Source organism: Phyllobates terribilis, unplaced genomic scaffold (genome assembly GCF_046119375.1).
Source record: "Phyllobates terribilis strain yellow unplaced genomic scaffold, ASM4611937v1 Scaffold_5__5_contigs__length_657084704, whole genome shotgun sequence".
Taxonomy (NCBI): domain Eukaryota; kingdom Metazoa; phylum Chordata; class Amphibia; order Anura; family Dendrobatidae; genus Phyllobates; species Phyllobates terribilis.
In genome coordinates, this window is record NW_027362765.1 from 225,768,871 (window position 1) to 225,784,259 (window position 15,389).

General features: G+C 42.6%; 1 protein-coding gene across 2 annotated transcripts in view; it reads right to left on the bottom strand.

The window, feature by feature from the left end:
• KIAA1755 (KIAA1755 ortholog) overlaps positions 1-15,389 on the bottom strand; it is an 80,756-nt gene that overhangs the window by 45,084 nt on the left and 20,283 nt on the right. For both annotated transcript variants that reach the window (XM_073683854.1, XM_073683853.1), the window contains exons 6-9: positions 9,936-10,022; positions 9,546-9,662; positions 5,944-6,042; positions 5,706-5,854 (exon numbers count right to left, since the gene is read on the bottom strand). In XM_073683854.1, coding sequence (XP_073539955.1) covers positions 5,706-5,854; positions 5,944-6,042; positions 9,546-9,662; positions 9,936-10,022 — 452 coding nt within the window. The remainder of the gene's footprint in view (positions 1-5,705; positions 5,855-5,943; positions 6,043-9,545; positions 9,663-9,935; positions 10,023-15,389) is intronic.

The window sequence follows — 15,389 nt, forward strand, 5'->3', positions numbered from 1 at the left end:
AAGTTTAGGGAAATTCATTCTTTTCATTAGAAAGTTGGCATTGAAAAGTGGACATTTTTTGTGCAACATGTAATTGCCTAAAAATATTGGGACTTTTTACTCCAGCTTTGCCAACTTTTTCAAAACTGAGTAGAGCTTAGCAGGAGGGGACGAGGTCATGACTGGAGTACATTTCTGACTCTGGCAGGTGAAAAATGCACCAAATGATTTTGGTTCTTAGGCCACATGCACATATTGCGTATTTGGTCAGTATTTTACCTCAGTATTTATAAGGCAAAACCAGGAGAGGGTGATAAATACAGAAGTGGTGACGTGTTTCTATTAGGCCACGTGCACACATTGAGTAGTCGGTCAGTATTTTACCTCAGTATTTATAAGGCAAAACCAGGAGTGGGACAATCAGAGGAAAAGTATAATAGAAACAAGTCACCAATTCTGTATTTATCACCCACTCCTGATTTTGGCTTTCAAACGCTGAGGTAAAAACTCACCAAATAACGTGTGCACGTGGCCTTATTGAAATTGGCTCATATAACTCCAGTGGACCTGGATCAAGACATGAAACATCAGACCTGATAAATTTTGCAATAAAAGGTGCACATCTCTAAATGAATGTGGCGCATCTTACTCCAGCAGATCCTGGATAAAGACTGACATATAATACGCCGGTCTTCATTACTTTCCCCTAATATCTAACAGCTGACTATTCCTTGGGAACCAACTTCTCTGCAAATCTGCAAAAAGTCAGCGGCGGATTGCAGATTTTTCTAGATATGTGCAACGCAACACAAGTTTATTAACTTAGACTTCATTAAGGGGTTCTTTTTTCACAACTGTGTTCTGCCTGTGTTTTTACTGTCCACATGTCTATACTTTAATGGGGACTGTGTGTCCGCAAAAAAATAGATTACTGCTACGTGTCTATATTTGATCTGAGTCATGGATCAGAATCATCCATACAAGTGTATGGGTCTGTGGTAATCACGGACAGCATACATTGCCATCCATGTGAAATCCATTTGCTGGCTGTTTTTAACATTGCAATGCATAGGAAAAGCTTTGCAAAATTTTTATTTCATAATCTGTCCTAATTACTTCTATAATTAATGATGTGTAAGTGCTATACTTAAAGGGGTTGTCAACTACTAGGCTTAAAGGGGTTGTCAACTACTAGGACAAACAATTCTTGATCTAAATGTTTGGCCCCAATATAATAAAAAAGCTCATGCTCACCTCCCATGTCGGCGCCATTCCAGCAGTGTCTTCACTTGTGGTCCCAGGGCTCTCGTGCGGTTGTTGTGACAAGTGAGCCTGGCGCCCAATCAGAGCTTGCGTCACTGTCTTCGCCTTCGAATGAATTGAACATGAAGAGGAAGTCAGAGATCAGCTGTTGCCCGGACTCCCTCTTCATGTTCAATTCGTACAAAGGAGGGGACAGTGACGCCAGCGTTGATTTGGCACCAGCGTTGATTTGGCACCAGACTCATGTGTCACAACAACCGCTTGAAAGCCCCCAGACTGCGAGTGCCGACACTGCTGGAATGGCGACAGCACGGGAGGTGAGTATAAGCTTTTTTATTTTATCGGGGCCAAACATTTAGATCAAGAAGGGGTTGTCCTAGTAGTGGGCAACCCCTTTAACAATGGCCATCATTTCCGGTTTCTAGCTCCTCTTCTTTGGCATGCACAGTGTTGAGTGGGATGGAGATACCACCTTCAATGTAAGCCTATTGAGCTTAAGTACGGGACTCCATTGACTGAAGCTTATTCCAATGTCCCACCTTGGTATTGGTCCTGAAATTCCAGGACAGTCCGTAAAAATAGGACACTTTTTTGCCCAGCCCATAAAATAATTAAGGCGTCTGTGATTTTCTAAAGCTGAAGAGACATACAGTGCCTACAAGTAGTATTCAACCCCCTGCAGATTTAGCTGGTTGACACATGCGGAATTAACTTGGCATTGTGACATTTGCACTGTAGATCAGCCTGGAAGTGGGAAATGCACTGCAGCAAATTTTGTTTTTGTTTTTTTTGTTTTGTTTTTTTTAAAACGTAAAAAGTTAATTCAGAGTGTCATTTATTATTCAACCCCTCAAACCACAAGAATTCTGTTTGGTCTCCCTAAAGTATTAAGAAGTAGTTCAGGCACCAAGAATAATGAGCTTCACATGTGTGGATTAAAGATCTCTTTTGCCAGCCTTTTCTGACTATTTAAGACCCTCCCCAAACTTGTGAACAGCACTCAGACATGGTCAACATGGGAAAGACAAAGGAGCATTCCAAGGCCATCAGAGACAAGATCGTGGAGGGTCACAAGGCTGGCAAGGGGTACAAAACCCTTTCCAAGGAGTTGGGCCTACCTGTCTCCACTGTTGAGAGCATCATCCGTAAGTGGAAGGCTTATGGAACTACTGTTAGCCTTCCACGGCCAGGACAGCCTTTGAAAGTGTCCTCCCGTGCCGAGGCCAGGCTTGTCCGAAGAGTCAAGGCTAACCCAAGGACAACAAGGAAGGAGCTCCGGGAAGATCTCATGGCAGTGGGGACATTGGTTTCAGTCAATACCATAAGTAACGTACTCCACCGCAATGGTCTCCGTTCCAGACGAGCCCGTAAGGTACCTTTACTTTCAAAGCGTCATGTCAAGGCTCGTCTACAGTTTGCTCATGATCACTTGGAGGACTCTGAGACAGACTGGTTCAAGGTTCTATGGTCTGATGAGACCAAGATCGAGATCTTTGGTGCCAACCACACACGTGACGTTTGGAGACTGGATGGCACTGCATATGACCCCAAGAATACCATCCCTACAGTCAAGCATGGTGGTGGCAGCATCATGCTGTGGGGCTGTTTCTCTGCCAAGGGGCCTGGCCATCTGGTCCGCATCCATGGGAAGATGGATAGCACGGCCCACCTGGAGATTTTGGCCAAGAACCTCCGCTCCTCCATCAAGGATCTTAAGATGGGTCGTAATTTCATCTTCCAACAAGACAACGACCCAAAGCACACAGCCAAGAAAACCAAGGCCTGGTTCAATAGGGAAAAAGTCAAGGTGTTGGAGTGGCCTAGTCAGTCTCCTGACCTTAACCCAATTGAAAACTTGTGGAAGGAGCTCAAGAATAAAGTCCACATGAGACACCCAAAGAACCTAGATAACTTGGAGAAGATCTGCATGGAGGAGTGGGCCAAGATAACTCCACAGACCTGTGCCGGCCTGATCAGGTCTTATAAAAGACGATTATTAGCTGTAATTGCAAACAAGGGTTATTCCACAAAATATTAAACATAGGGGTTGTATAATAATTGACCCACACTTTTATATTTAAAATTTTATAAAATTCAACTGAGCAACATAACTTTTTGGTTTGTAAGATTTATGCTTCTGTTCATAAAACCTACTCTCGTTTGCAGTTTGAAGGCTCTAACTTATTTGCATCTTATCAAACCAGCTAAATCTGCAGGGGGTTGAATACTACTTGTAAGCACTGTAACAGGTTATTTTCACTGTCATTACCATCATTTTACTGTTCACACTGAATGCAGCTAATGTGTTCGTATCAGAATTTTTGGGCTGCAAACATGATTCCCCTGTGAGAAAGCAAACGCGAAACGCGCGTCAGGGCAGCCCCTGGGAGATTGCACTTGCAGTAGCACTTGGATATGGGTGAGTTTGACTAATTATGATACATATATTACATTGCTGTGATACTATCTTTTGATTGTTAGGTAGTAATATAGGACACGAGCCTTGCTAGAAGCACTCGCACTTTATTCCCCTGGTCTTCTCTTTTTTTGATAAATATATACACGTAGAGGTTGCACAAGATTAGTGACTTTGATTACTAGGATACATTAAACTATCCTTCATTTTTTCTTGTCCTTTGAACCTTAAATCATGTATTCAAATTTAGAACCTTACCCAGATCTTCTCCCAGTGGAACATCAATTCTTCTTTATGTTCACCTCCTTTTATTAATTGTTTGTAGACCTCAATAATTATTTTAAGTTCAATTATGTGATTAATAAACTTAGTCTAAATTTATTGTACACATAAAGTCAGCACTCAATTTTTTCATTTTATTTATATCATGGATCACTTATAATCATAGTGATTTATTATTGTTTTCCAATATGTCCGTAAAAAATATTGTCTGTCGGTGAGTTTTTGATAAGCTGTCCAGAAAAAATAAAAAGTCAAGTTGGCAACCCTGGTACCGGTGTAAGATATACAGATATGAAATATAGAAATGCGGGTTTATAGCATTTTGAATACTTCTTACAGCGGTGTCGTCAGTGTTCTGGATCAGTGTGACATCAGTGTTTGGTCCGTTTTTACCATCAGTGGGTTTCCATAATATACAGGCCACCCGGATCACTATTCTTGTGCATCAAATGATGGCAATTGATGGCAAAATGGCATTTTAATCAGCCTTTTGAGCTGGACCAAAAACTCAATATGGTGACCTTTGAAGGAGCCAGATCATAAAATGCTACAACTAAAGCCCCGAATGTATGGGAAACTATGGGATTCGTTCTCGCATCATATCCCCTCCGGCGTATCTTGGCCATACTGAAGGGAAGCAAGGCCAAATGGCCAGATACAGTAGGTGGAAAGAAGGCCTTTGTGAACTTCTATTTTTTACCATTTTGGTAGAACAAGTTTCTGTTTCTTGGTATTTTGAAATGTGGGAATTTTGCTTTAGACAAAAACTGAATTTTTCTCTAACTGCATATATTATGCACTAATTGAATCCTCAGGTCCCTAATATTAGGTAAAAACTGTACTTATTAGCTGGTATTATGGAAAGAATATCAGAACTTTTTTTTAAGACCCCCTGATTTAGCTCATCAAAGCAACTGTGTTTTGCAGTTGCACACTGTGAAACACCTGCGACATATCATTTTCTCAGTCTGTAACTATCACTCTCTGCTTCTCCATATGGTGTTAGGAGCATTAACTGTTAGTAGGTGTCTGTTTTATTAATCTATGCCAGTGTTCTCCACTGGCTCTATGGCTCTTATGAATCTACAACTCCCATCATGCCCTGGTAGACCGAGGTCAAAGAACGAAGGGATTACTGATATAGTTTGGCTCATGGGTTGCGAGATTGTGTATCTTGGCCAAAGTATCAGCCAATACCTTATATAATCTATTTATTTTATACATTATTTTTCATCTTTTTATTGCACATTTTTCCATTTTTATGCAGGATGCAGACAGGCCCTTTAGTGTTGGTTAGGTGAATTGGGGTGTCTGTCTTGTGGGGTGCACTTATATAGTGCTGGGCTACCCACCTGATCTAATAGTATGGGCATCATCATTAGGCTGTAAGCCAGACACTGTGCATCATATATACCTGTATGACTGACGTCCTTTGCAAGCCTCACTTGTATGAATTTTTAATATTACACAGCCAGTCTCGGAGATGAGTAATAGTGTTTTTTACTTTGCAATGAGGACAAATTCATTTACAAAGTAGTTGTCCAGGTAGTGGACAAATATTTAATGCCAGTTGCAATAAAGCACACATGCCATGTAAAGGAAAAATGTGTTTGTCTCTAATATGGCTGATTGGAAGAACATTTTTAAATAAAAAATAAATAAAACATTATTTCTTGTCTATAGGCTTCTATGTAACATGAAATAAGTAAGATATTATTTTTGTGTTTACTTGGCACATTAACAAAGTTGGCTGATTTAAAGTTACCTGACATCTTGGGAACAGTAGAAACGAGTTGCCTCTTTGCGAAGTCTGGCCAGTGTTGTCCCTCCTTCCCGCTGTAAGGAAACTAAACGGGAGTCACTTAGAACCACCTTCATCAGCTCCCGGTACTGACCCATTTTCTCTTCTGCTTCCTATGGAGATATATGATGACATATTTGTTCAGCCTATGACATACATTTAGGTCACAGGCACTACTGAACCTTTTGGCCATGACTATTACCTTTGAATCCTGTAGAGTGCCGCCTTCACCCAGTTCTTGAATGGCATGCTGCAGTAAGTCAGAGGCTTTTCGGAGGTCTGCTGAGAAAGCATCAAGCTTCTGAAATACATAAAGCAAGTTTTTCTATAAGAAAAATAAATAAATTACCGTATTTTATAAAATGTAGCAAAGCCTGGTGCAGAGACTGTCAGAACATTTGTTCTACAATATACTGCCTCTCAATGTAGCACAGGCCTGATTATGTCCTTTTAAAAGGAAGCCTGAAAGGATGGCACAAGTAATCATGCAGAATGAGAATAAAACAAGATAAAGAGGAAAAGGGGAAGAATCACAAAGATTTGTACATAATAAGGTTTTACTATTTTATATCAAAACTACCAAGTGTGATAGAAGTATTATTTATCAGTGTGAGACGACTTTAATTTAACATTGATCTCAGTTTATGTAATTAAAGGGAGTTATCTCCACATGATAACGCCTTCTTAAAAAAATTATGGATTTGAATACAGGAACCTTCAGTAGTCAGCTATTATTACTGGAAGGAGTTTCATGTAGCTTTATATTTCCATGACAGAGACCACTATAGGATAAATGTTATAGTGCATATCGACCTCATGGTGAATGTAACAAGGAAGGAAGTGGGGACTTATTACCAGTGTTGGTTTACTTTTCCTCCAGGCTTCTGTGTGGTACTGGTATACTTAAGGCACCCATACACATTAGACTAAAGCCCCCGTCTCACATAGCGAGATCGCTAGCGAGATCGCTGCTGAGTCACGGTTTTGGTGACGCAACAGCGACCTCACCAGCGATGTCGCTATGTGTGACACTTTGCAGAGATCAGGCCCCTGCTGTGAGGTCGCTGATCGCTGCAAAATGTCCTGGACCATTTTTTGGTCGTTGCCCTCCCGCTGGTCAGCACACATCGCTGTGTGTGACCAGCGGGACCAGCGATCAGGCTGGTAACCATGATAAACAGCTGTTTATCATGGTTACCACGCTGCTACGGTGAGCGGTAACCTCCCGCTCACCGTAGCAGAGTGGTAACCATGATAAACAGCGGGTTACTAGGTGCGCGTGTGCCCCTAGTAACCCGCTGTTTATCATGGTTACCAGCCTGCTCCTGCTTCAGCAGGCTCGTAACCAGGAGCAGGACATCGTGGAAAGATTTTTTCCACGATGTCGCTGCTCCCCTGATCGCTGGTGAGCCTGCCTGTTTGACAGCTCACCAGCGACCACATAGCGACGCAGCAACGATCCCTGACAGGTCGTATCGTTGTCGGGATCGCTGTAGCGTCGCTATGTGTGACGGGGCCTTAACATTGGCCAAACCCACTCAGAAGACAATACCATCCATACCAACCATCGTTCGGCCAACATCTGTCTGAAAGCTATCTATTGTCTACGGCAGAGGTCCCCAACCGCCGGTCCGCGGACCAGGACCGGGCCGTTGGGGTTTTTCAGCCGGTCCGCGGCACCGCCACAGACAATCACTAAACATTGACAGTGTGCTCTGGTCTGCGGTGGCTCAGAGCACACTGTGTGGGGTGGATGCTGCCCGCTGTTCTAGACTCCCGCAGGGTAGACCTGTAGAGGACCTGTGATGACATCAAGGTACATAACTGTGATGTCACCACAGGTCCTGAAGCAGGATGAAGCAGGGGCAGAACTACCGCCTGTGCAGCCGGTTCATTGAACGGGGGCCCCGAGGGAGAGGGGGCCACACCAGCAGGGCCGCCATCAGGGCATGACTGCCCTGACTCCAGTATGGGGCCCGGCCGGTAGGAGCCCCCTCGGAGCCTCCCTCTTGTGCGTCTCTCTCCTCATGGGGCCCCCGGCCCCATGCAAAGCGCCGGGTCCAGGACATCTCATAATTCCTCTGACTTCCGGTCATGTGACGGCGCCGTCACATGACCGGAAGGCAGGAGAACCTGGTGTCAGCGATTTGGACGAGCGCCAGGATTCTGCAGGGATCGCATGGGGGTAAGTATAACAAGTTTTATTTTTTTTTAAATACAATTAACTAGGAGTGGGGGGAATGGGAGATGCACATGGGGGGAGGGGAGAGATGAGAGATGCACATGGGGGAGGGGAGAGATGAGAGATGCACATGGGGGGGAGGGGAGAGATGAGAGATGCACATGGGGGGGAGGGGAGAGATGAGAGCTGCACATGGGGGGGAGGGGAGAGATGAGAGATGCACATGGGGGGGAGGGGAGAGATGAGAAATGCACATGGGGGGGAGAGGAGAGATGAGAGATGCACATGGGGGGGGAGAGATGAGAGATGCACATGGGGGAGGGGAGAGATGAGAGATGCACATGGGGGGAGGGGAGAGATGAGAGATGCACATGGGGGGCAGGGGAGAGATGCACATGGGGGGAGGGGAGATATGAGAGATGCACATGGGGGGGGAGGGGAGAGATGAGAGATGCACATGGGGGGAGGGGAGAGATGAGAGATGCACATGGGGGGGAGGGGAGAGATGAGAGATGCATGGGGGGGTGAGAGATGCACGGGGGGGATGAGAGATGCACGGGGGGGATGAGAGATGCACGGGGGGGATGAGAGATGCACGGGGGGGATGAGAGATGCACGGGGGGGTGAGAGATGCACGGGGGGGGTGAGAGATGCACGGAGGGGGATGAGAGATGCACGGGGGTGAGCTGCACATGGGGGGGTGAGAGATGCACATGGGGGGGTTATGTTTACATAACTTTGTTGCCTTATGAAGGGCGGGGGGGGCCCCCAAAAATTTCTTGCACAGGCGCCCACTACAGTCTGTGTCCGCCCCTGGGATGAAGTAAATGCAGCTGAATAGCAGCTGTCAGGACAGCTGCCCTGTCCTGCTGCAGGGCGTGATGGGGCCTCAGTGATGCGGCTCCTGGCACAGCACATTATGTGGGGCTCCTGGCAGGGACCTGGTCTACACTATATGATAAGTATGCACTAAACTCCAAATCCCTCCATTACCCCGCCCCCATATGACCAAAGCCCCGCCCACCCCACCCCCTCCTTGCTGGGCCATGGAAAAATGATCTTGCTTCAAGCCGGTCCCTGGTGCAAAAAAGGTTGGGGACCACTGGTCTACGGGACCCCTTAGCCTTTTAGCTGCTCTTCTGCTCCAGTTCAGAACAGCATCAGGACATAGTACAGAGGAGCACAGAGATAGAGGAAGCCATAAAAGGCTATATTTTCAGAAATAGTTTGTCTGATCTGGGATTGGATTGAATTTTTCATGTTTTTCCTGGCCAGGGTCTATGTATTTTTTTTAACCATTGTCTACCTTAGCATAAAGCAGCAGAACTGTAAAGGTTTTTCTCCTTACTACAAGGTCTCTTGCCAAGGTCTCTCGTATATCCTTAGCTACAAGTTTTCTGCTTGTATAAAATCACACAGAAAAGAACATGTGAGAGTTATTGAGGTTTGAAAACATGTACTGCAAAGTAAATGCAGGATGACAAGCGTACTCCTGGCCGCTGTCTTACTGATCAAGGTCCTGGACATTCACACAAGAGAGACACACTGAGGAACTCAAGACATCAGATGCTACAAAAAAAATAATAAGCCGAAGCTTATTTAGTGTTAGCGGGCAGTAGCACCTGATAAAATTGGACCCACTCGCTGTGGCAGTAGGGGTAGGTGCCTCCAAGGTCCCAGGTCAGCTGTCCAATGTCTACATATCTGCCTAAAGATTTCAATGAAGTCAGGACTTCCACCTATAGATGTAAACATTCAGAAAAAGCAAGCACATTGTTAGAGTGAAATAAATGAACTTTTTCATTGTTGCATACTGTATATATTGTCTATAACCAAGGTACAGATTGGCTTAAAGGTAGTGGATGAGGATAAAGAAGAAAAATGGTTGTTAACTTTCAGAAACAGTAACCTGACCTTGGGATGCGAATGGTACACAACCAATTTTTAATTGTTTATGATCAGAATGCAGAGATATAGATGGGAGAGACAAAATGAGGACAATAAGGATTTACCTGAAGTCCAGACATCCTGTCTAGCTGGGGAGCTGACTCCTTATCTACAAGAACGATAGTGCTCTGGATAGAACCAGGAGAAGAAGCCTGCAGAGTGAAGTGAGACAGTCAGGAGTAACCACAGTTCGGCTGTGTTCAACCTTTATTAGGTCCATTTTGCAGACTTTTTATACCTAAAGGCCCCATCACACTTAGCGACGCTGCAGCGATCCCGACAACGATACGACCTGTCAGGGATCGTTGCTGCGTCGCTATGTGATCGCTGGTGACCTGTCTTTGCAGGGTGCAGCAGTATTTGACAAAGTCATCTCAACTGCTGTGCTCTGCATAGGCAGTGACTGAGGTAACAAGCTGAACAGGTAATGAATGAAGACAGTATTGAATCAAGTGCACTACATATGAAAACATATAAAAATGTAAAAGCAGTGCACGGCACATGTCCCAATGCTGCCTTCATTCATTACTAAGAGAAGCTTTTACATTTTTATACTTTTTCAAACCTTAAAGGGAACTTCTCCCAGTTTTGTCATATAACAACTAAAACTATAACCTTATTCAGTGCCAGTGCTGCATTCCATAAATGCTTATATAACCCCCTGATTCCCTCTGTATACTCAACCAAAAACCTTTTTAAGTTCCCCAGCTCTGTATGGAAATCGTGCCGGTCCGGTTTGATGGTTGTGGTTTCTGGCCTCTCCATCCCTCCCACTGGCTGCTGCTCGCCATCCTCCTCCTTTAATTTACGTTGATGACTCCTCGCGTCATCCTCATTGCTGGGCGAAATCTTGTGCCTGCGTACAGAAATCGCGGCTCGTGCCTGAGCACTATGCCTTGCCCTACTGCAGGCAGAGCCGAAAACATAAGTGCGCATGCGCCCGCAGTCAATTAAGGAAGGAGGACGGTGAACAGCAGCCAAGGGGAGGGATGGAGAGGCCCGAAACCACGCGTATTGGACCAGACCAACCCGATTTCCATACAGCATGGGAGAACTTAAAAAGTTTTTTGGGGGGGTTATACAGGGGGAGTCAGAAGGTTATATAAGCATTTATGAAATGCAGCACAGGCAATGAATAAGGTGATAGTCTTAGCTGTTATATGACAAAAGATTCCCTTTAAGTAGGCTTAGGGCTACTGTTAGAATTAGGCCTATTGTTAGACCTAAGGCTAGGGTTAGGATTAGAGCTAGGGTTAGGGCTTGGTTTATCGCTATGTTTAATATGAATAGGGCTACTTACATAAATAATTGCATTAAAAATGTAATAAAAACGAAAAAATTATAACAAGGTATAACTGTTCTTTTTATTACTGGTTTCAGCAAAATGCAGAAAAAAACTAAAGCGGCAAAAGACAAAATATTATTAGATCAGTATTTTCTTAACATACAATACAGATGTAATGTAACCGTTCCTAAAAAAAACAATAAAAAAAGTGTAATTTGACACCTAACGATTCAATGGCTTTTGATGTGTTAAGTGTTGACTTGTGATATTGTGATATCTTTTTTGTGTGTTAATTTAAAGCGGGCCTGTTACTTGCTGAAAAAAATGAGTTAAATACCTTGTAAAAATCCCTGAGCTTCCCTGATTCTGCCACTTTTTTTTCATTTTGCCCTGCGTTATTCCATTGCAGAGATATTCACATTTGTTACTTTTGGAGCGCAGCATGTCAAATCTCTGTTTGCAGTCCAACTGGGTGTTTCTTTAGTCTTCTCTGGGGGAGAAGGGGTTCGCTTATACCAATCCCTCCCAGATGCTGCCATTTACAGGTCAATAGCTGATCTAACAGTTTAGCAGTCTCATACATTGCTGAGCTGTGATTGGCAGCGTCTTAGGAGGGAGGGTTGAAGCGCATGCGTCCAGAGAAGACTCTGAAGAAATGTCAAATTGGACTGCAAGCAAAGATTTCACATACTGCACTCCAAAAGCATCACGTGAATATCTCTGCAATGGAGCGACGCAGCACATAACAGAAAAAAGTGTCAAAATCAGGGGAGCTCAGGGATTTTTACAAGGCATTTTACTGAATCTTTTTCTGAGTGAGTGATAGGTCCTCTTTAAGAAACGCTACATCTGTACATTTGCGTATAGAATAAGGTGGAAAAGATTGCACAGGCCTTTAATACATTAAGCCATAATATGGTGTGGAGCATGTAACTCAAAACAGCCAACTGAATGAGGGCAATGGTCAACTATTCTAATACCTAACCTTTGTTCTTATAATAGTAGTCTTCTATTGCTTCTTAAAGATACATATGGGCAATAAGTGCAATGCTTGCTCAATTTATATGTACATTTTAAAACGACCACAGATATAAAAAAAACAAGAAATAAAGGGCTGATTAAAAAAAACCCTTCTAAGGCTATGTTCCCATGATGAGCTTTTGGGGAGTTTTTGATGATGCAGATTTTCTGCAGTATTTCTGCACCTATTAAGTAAAATAGATTTTTTCGAAAATACCCCCAAAAAAACCCTCACCAATAGCTTCATTGTGAGAACATAGCCTATTACATTCTATTGGAAGAGGTGGTCTCTTAGTTCCTCAATCAGTCAAACCAAGCAGACAATAGTCTCATCTGATGAAATTATTAAGCAGTAATTACCCATCACTATTGCTAGCATGCGATCAATGCTAGACAGGATCAGCCATGCTAACCGCAATGCGGCTGTCATTAACAGCCCTGGTTTGGAATTAAAAGTAGTCTTCCTCAATAAAATCCCTTTTATTTGTTAATAAAAGAAGTGATCCTCATTAGTGGATAATCCCTCCCATTCTAAACTATTTCTAATGTCAGCTTGTCTATCAATGACAGCACAGATTGTCTTTCTGTATAATGCCAACAGCAAGTTATGCCAATGAGTGGCATGGGATAGACTGCCTGGAAACTTTGCAGTAAATTTTATTAAATGGTATCTTTGCCCGTCCATGTGCCAAAAAATCAAATCTACACCTGCTGTCAGCAAATTAAATTATGTAAATTATATTAAAACTGAGAGATGGCTAGTGGCCCTGTCTCTTTATCACTAAGCCCATCCATTCTTGTGAAATTGCAGAGAGAGACTTAATAAAAATAGATGTGCATCAAAATCTGCCTTTCTTCCCTGGAAAACTGTCGCAATTCATTTAATAAAGCTCTTTAAAAATTTAATTTGTCATGTTAGTGCTAAACATGCTCAGATCGCTATTCACTTTTTTACTCAGCAGGGGGCGACAAAGAGCCTAGGAGAGAGCAATTCATGATTATGGGAGTTATGTTCCATCAACATCTTTACCATTTAATTGAAGAATATTAATATCAACTTTAATTGGTCAAACATCTTTAAATAAATGGACTTGTATAAAGTGGGCCGATTAGCACTTATGACCAAGATTACACCACAGAGTGAAAGACAAATATATTGAAAAGTACTTATCTCATAATTCACTCAGTAGACTAATTAGCCACTTAAGGTATAATAGATTTCTACAAATAAATGCAATTGTTTCTGTTGCATTTATTGATACATATGATTCAAGTCCCATTAGGGTCTTATATACTTGTGACAAGTTACTTGTCATATTCAATGCAGACAACTGCTACATGTGACTGAGCATTAACTCATTGATAACAATAATTCAAGAATAACCATTGTTTAATTTTTATTTCATAAATGAATAAAACACATGAAAATACGAAACTTTGTAATATATCTTATCAGAGAAGTCTGCTTCTTTCTCCTTCTGGACTGATCTTCAACTCAGGAATAAAATCTGTACAATTTGTTTTAGATAGGAGATGTCAGCTGGTGTTTTTACAATTCTGTGGAGTGGGGATTGGGAGCTAGAGGTAGACAAAGACATTCTGCTGCAAGTTCTCCTGAAATGACAGTTACAGTTCTCCATAGAACTTTATAAGCACCAACTGTCATCTCTGATCTCAGTAAAGGGAAAGTCTCTCTTCCCCCAATAGAAAAATATTTAGATTTGAGAGTCCTCAGTGGTTGATACCTTTTAATGGCTAACCGAAAAGATGGTAACAAATTGCAAGCTTTCGAGACTACTCAGGTCTCTTCATCAGGCTCAGTATAGCACAAAATCTGAAGAGTCACATATTTATACACAATAAGACACAAAAATAATGCAATAGGTAAGACAGGTGATGGAAAGCAGAGTTATTATGGAAGAGATAAACAGTTCTGGCTATAAATATTTTAGTAGTTAATAGAGAAGGAGTGTGAAGGTTTTATTGTCCTGTGACTAGGTCCAGTGTTATGATGGCCTCACAAGTCTGAGGGGCACATTCCTTAGTTGATGTAGAATGACATAAATCCATGCGACACATTCATTCCTGCTCTGAAAGTGTTAAAGGTCACCATCAGTTTATATTCTGAGATTCTTCTTTCTCTTTGAGATTTGAAGTTACCTTTTAATACCAGTAATTTCATGTCTTCTATGCTGTGATCAGGGGAACAAAAATGCTTGGCTACAGGTAGATCAATTCTTTTTTCTTTTATTGTGTGGCGATGATGATTCATCCTTGTCCTAAGTTTTTGCCCTGTCTCCCCTACATACAGACCCCCAGCTGGACATTTGGTACATATAACTAAGTACACTACGTTAGATGTGATACATCTGAACGTACCTGGGATCTCATAGTCCTAATATGAGTTGGGGATCTTTATCTTGTCTGTGGTCATTATAAATGGACAGGTTTTACATTTTTTCTGGTTGCAGGGAAACGTTCCTGTAGCTGGAGGAGATGACAGGGAGCATCTGACAATGATGCTTCTTAGATTTGGGGGCTGCCTCAAACACAGAAGTGGGGGGTCTGGAAATATGGATTGTAATCGGGCATCTTTTTGTAGCCCTGATTCAAAAAGGTCTTTCTGAGACCATCAAAGTGTTTGTCTCTATCCATAGGGCTGGAACATATCTGATTGTATCTGATGGCTTGGCTGTAAACAATAGAGTTTTTTATGTGTTTTGGATGGAAACTGTCCCAATTTAGGTATGTAGGACGGTCTATTGGTTTCCAGTACAAGGATGTCTCTATTTCATTGTTCTGTAGCTTGATGATGGTGTCCAAAAAGTTAATTTCAGTACAGGAGTAGTTGAGTGTTAGATTGATGGTGTTCATGGAACGTCTTCAGCTGTTGCTCAGACCCCGTCCAGATGATTAAAATATCATCAATGAAGCAATAGTAGGCCAGAGGCCTGATGGGACATGAGGACAAAAAGTCACTTTCAAGCTTGGCCATGAAAAGATTTGCGTACTGTGGAGCCATTTTACTTTACATCGCTGTACCAGTTTCCTGTAGATATACAGTATGTTGTTATCAAATTCAAAGTAATTGTGGGTGAGGATGAATTCTGTAAGTTTGTCCACAGAATCAGCAACAATTCCTGTATTTTCCATGAAGATTTTGCAGGCATTTAATCCATCCTGGTGTGGGACATTAGAATACAAGATTGTATGG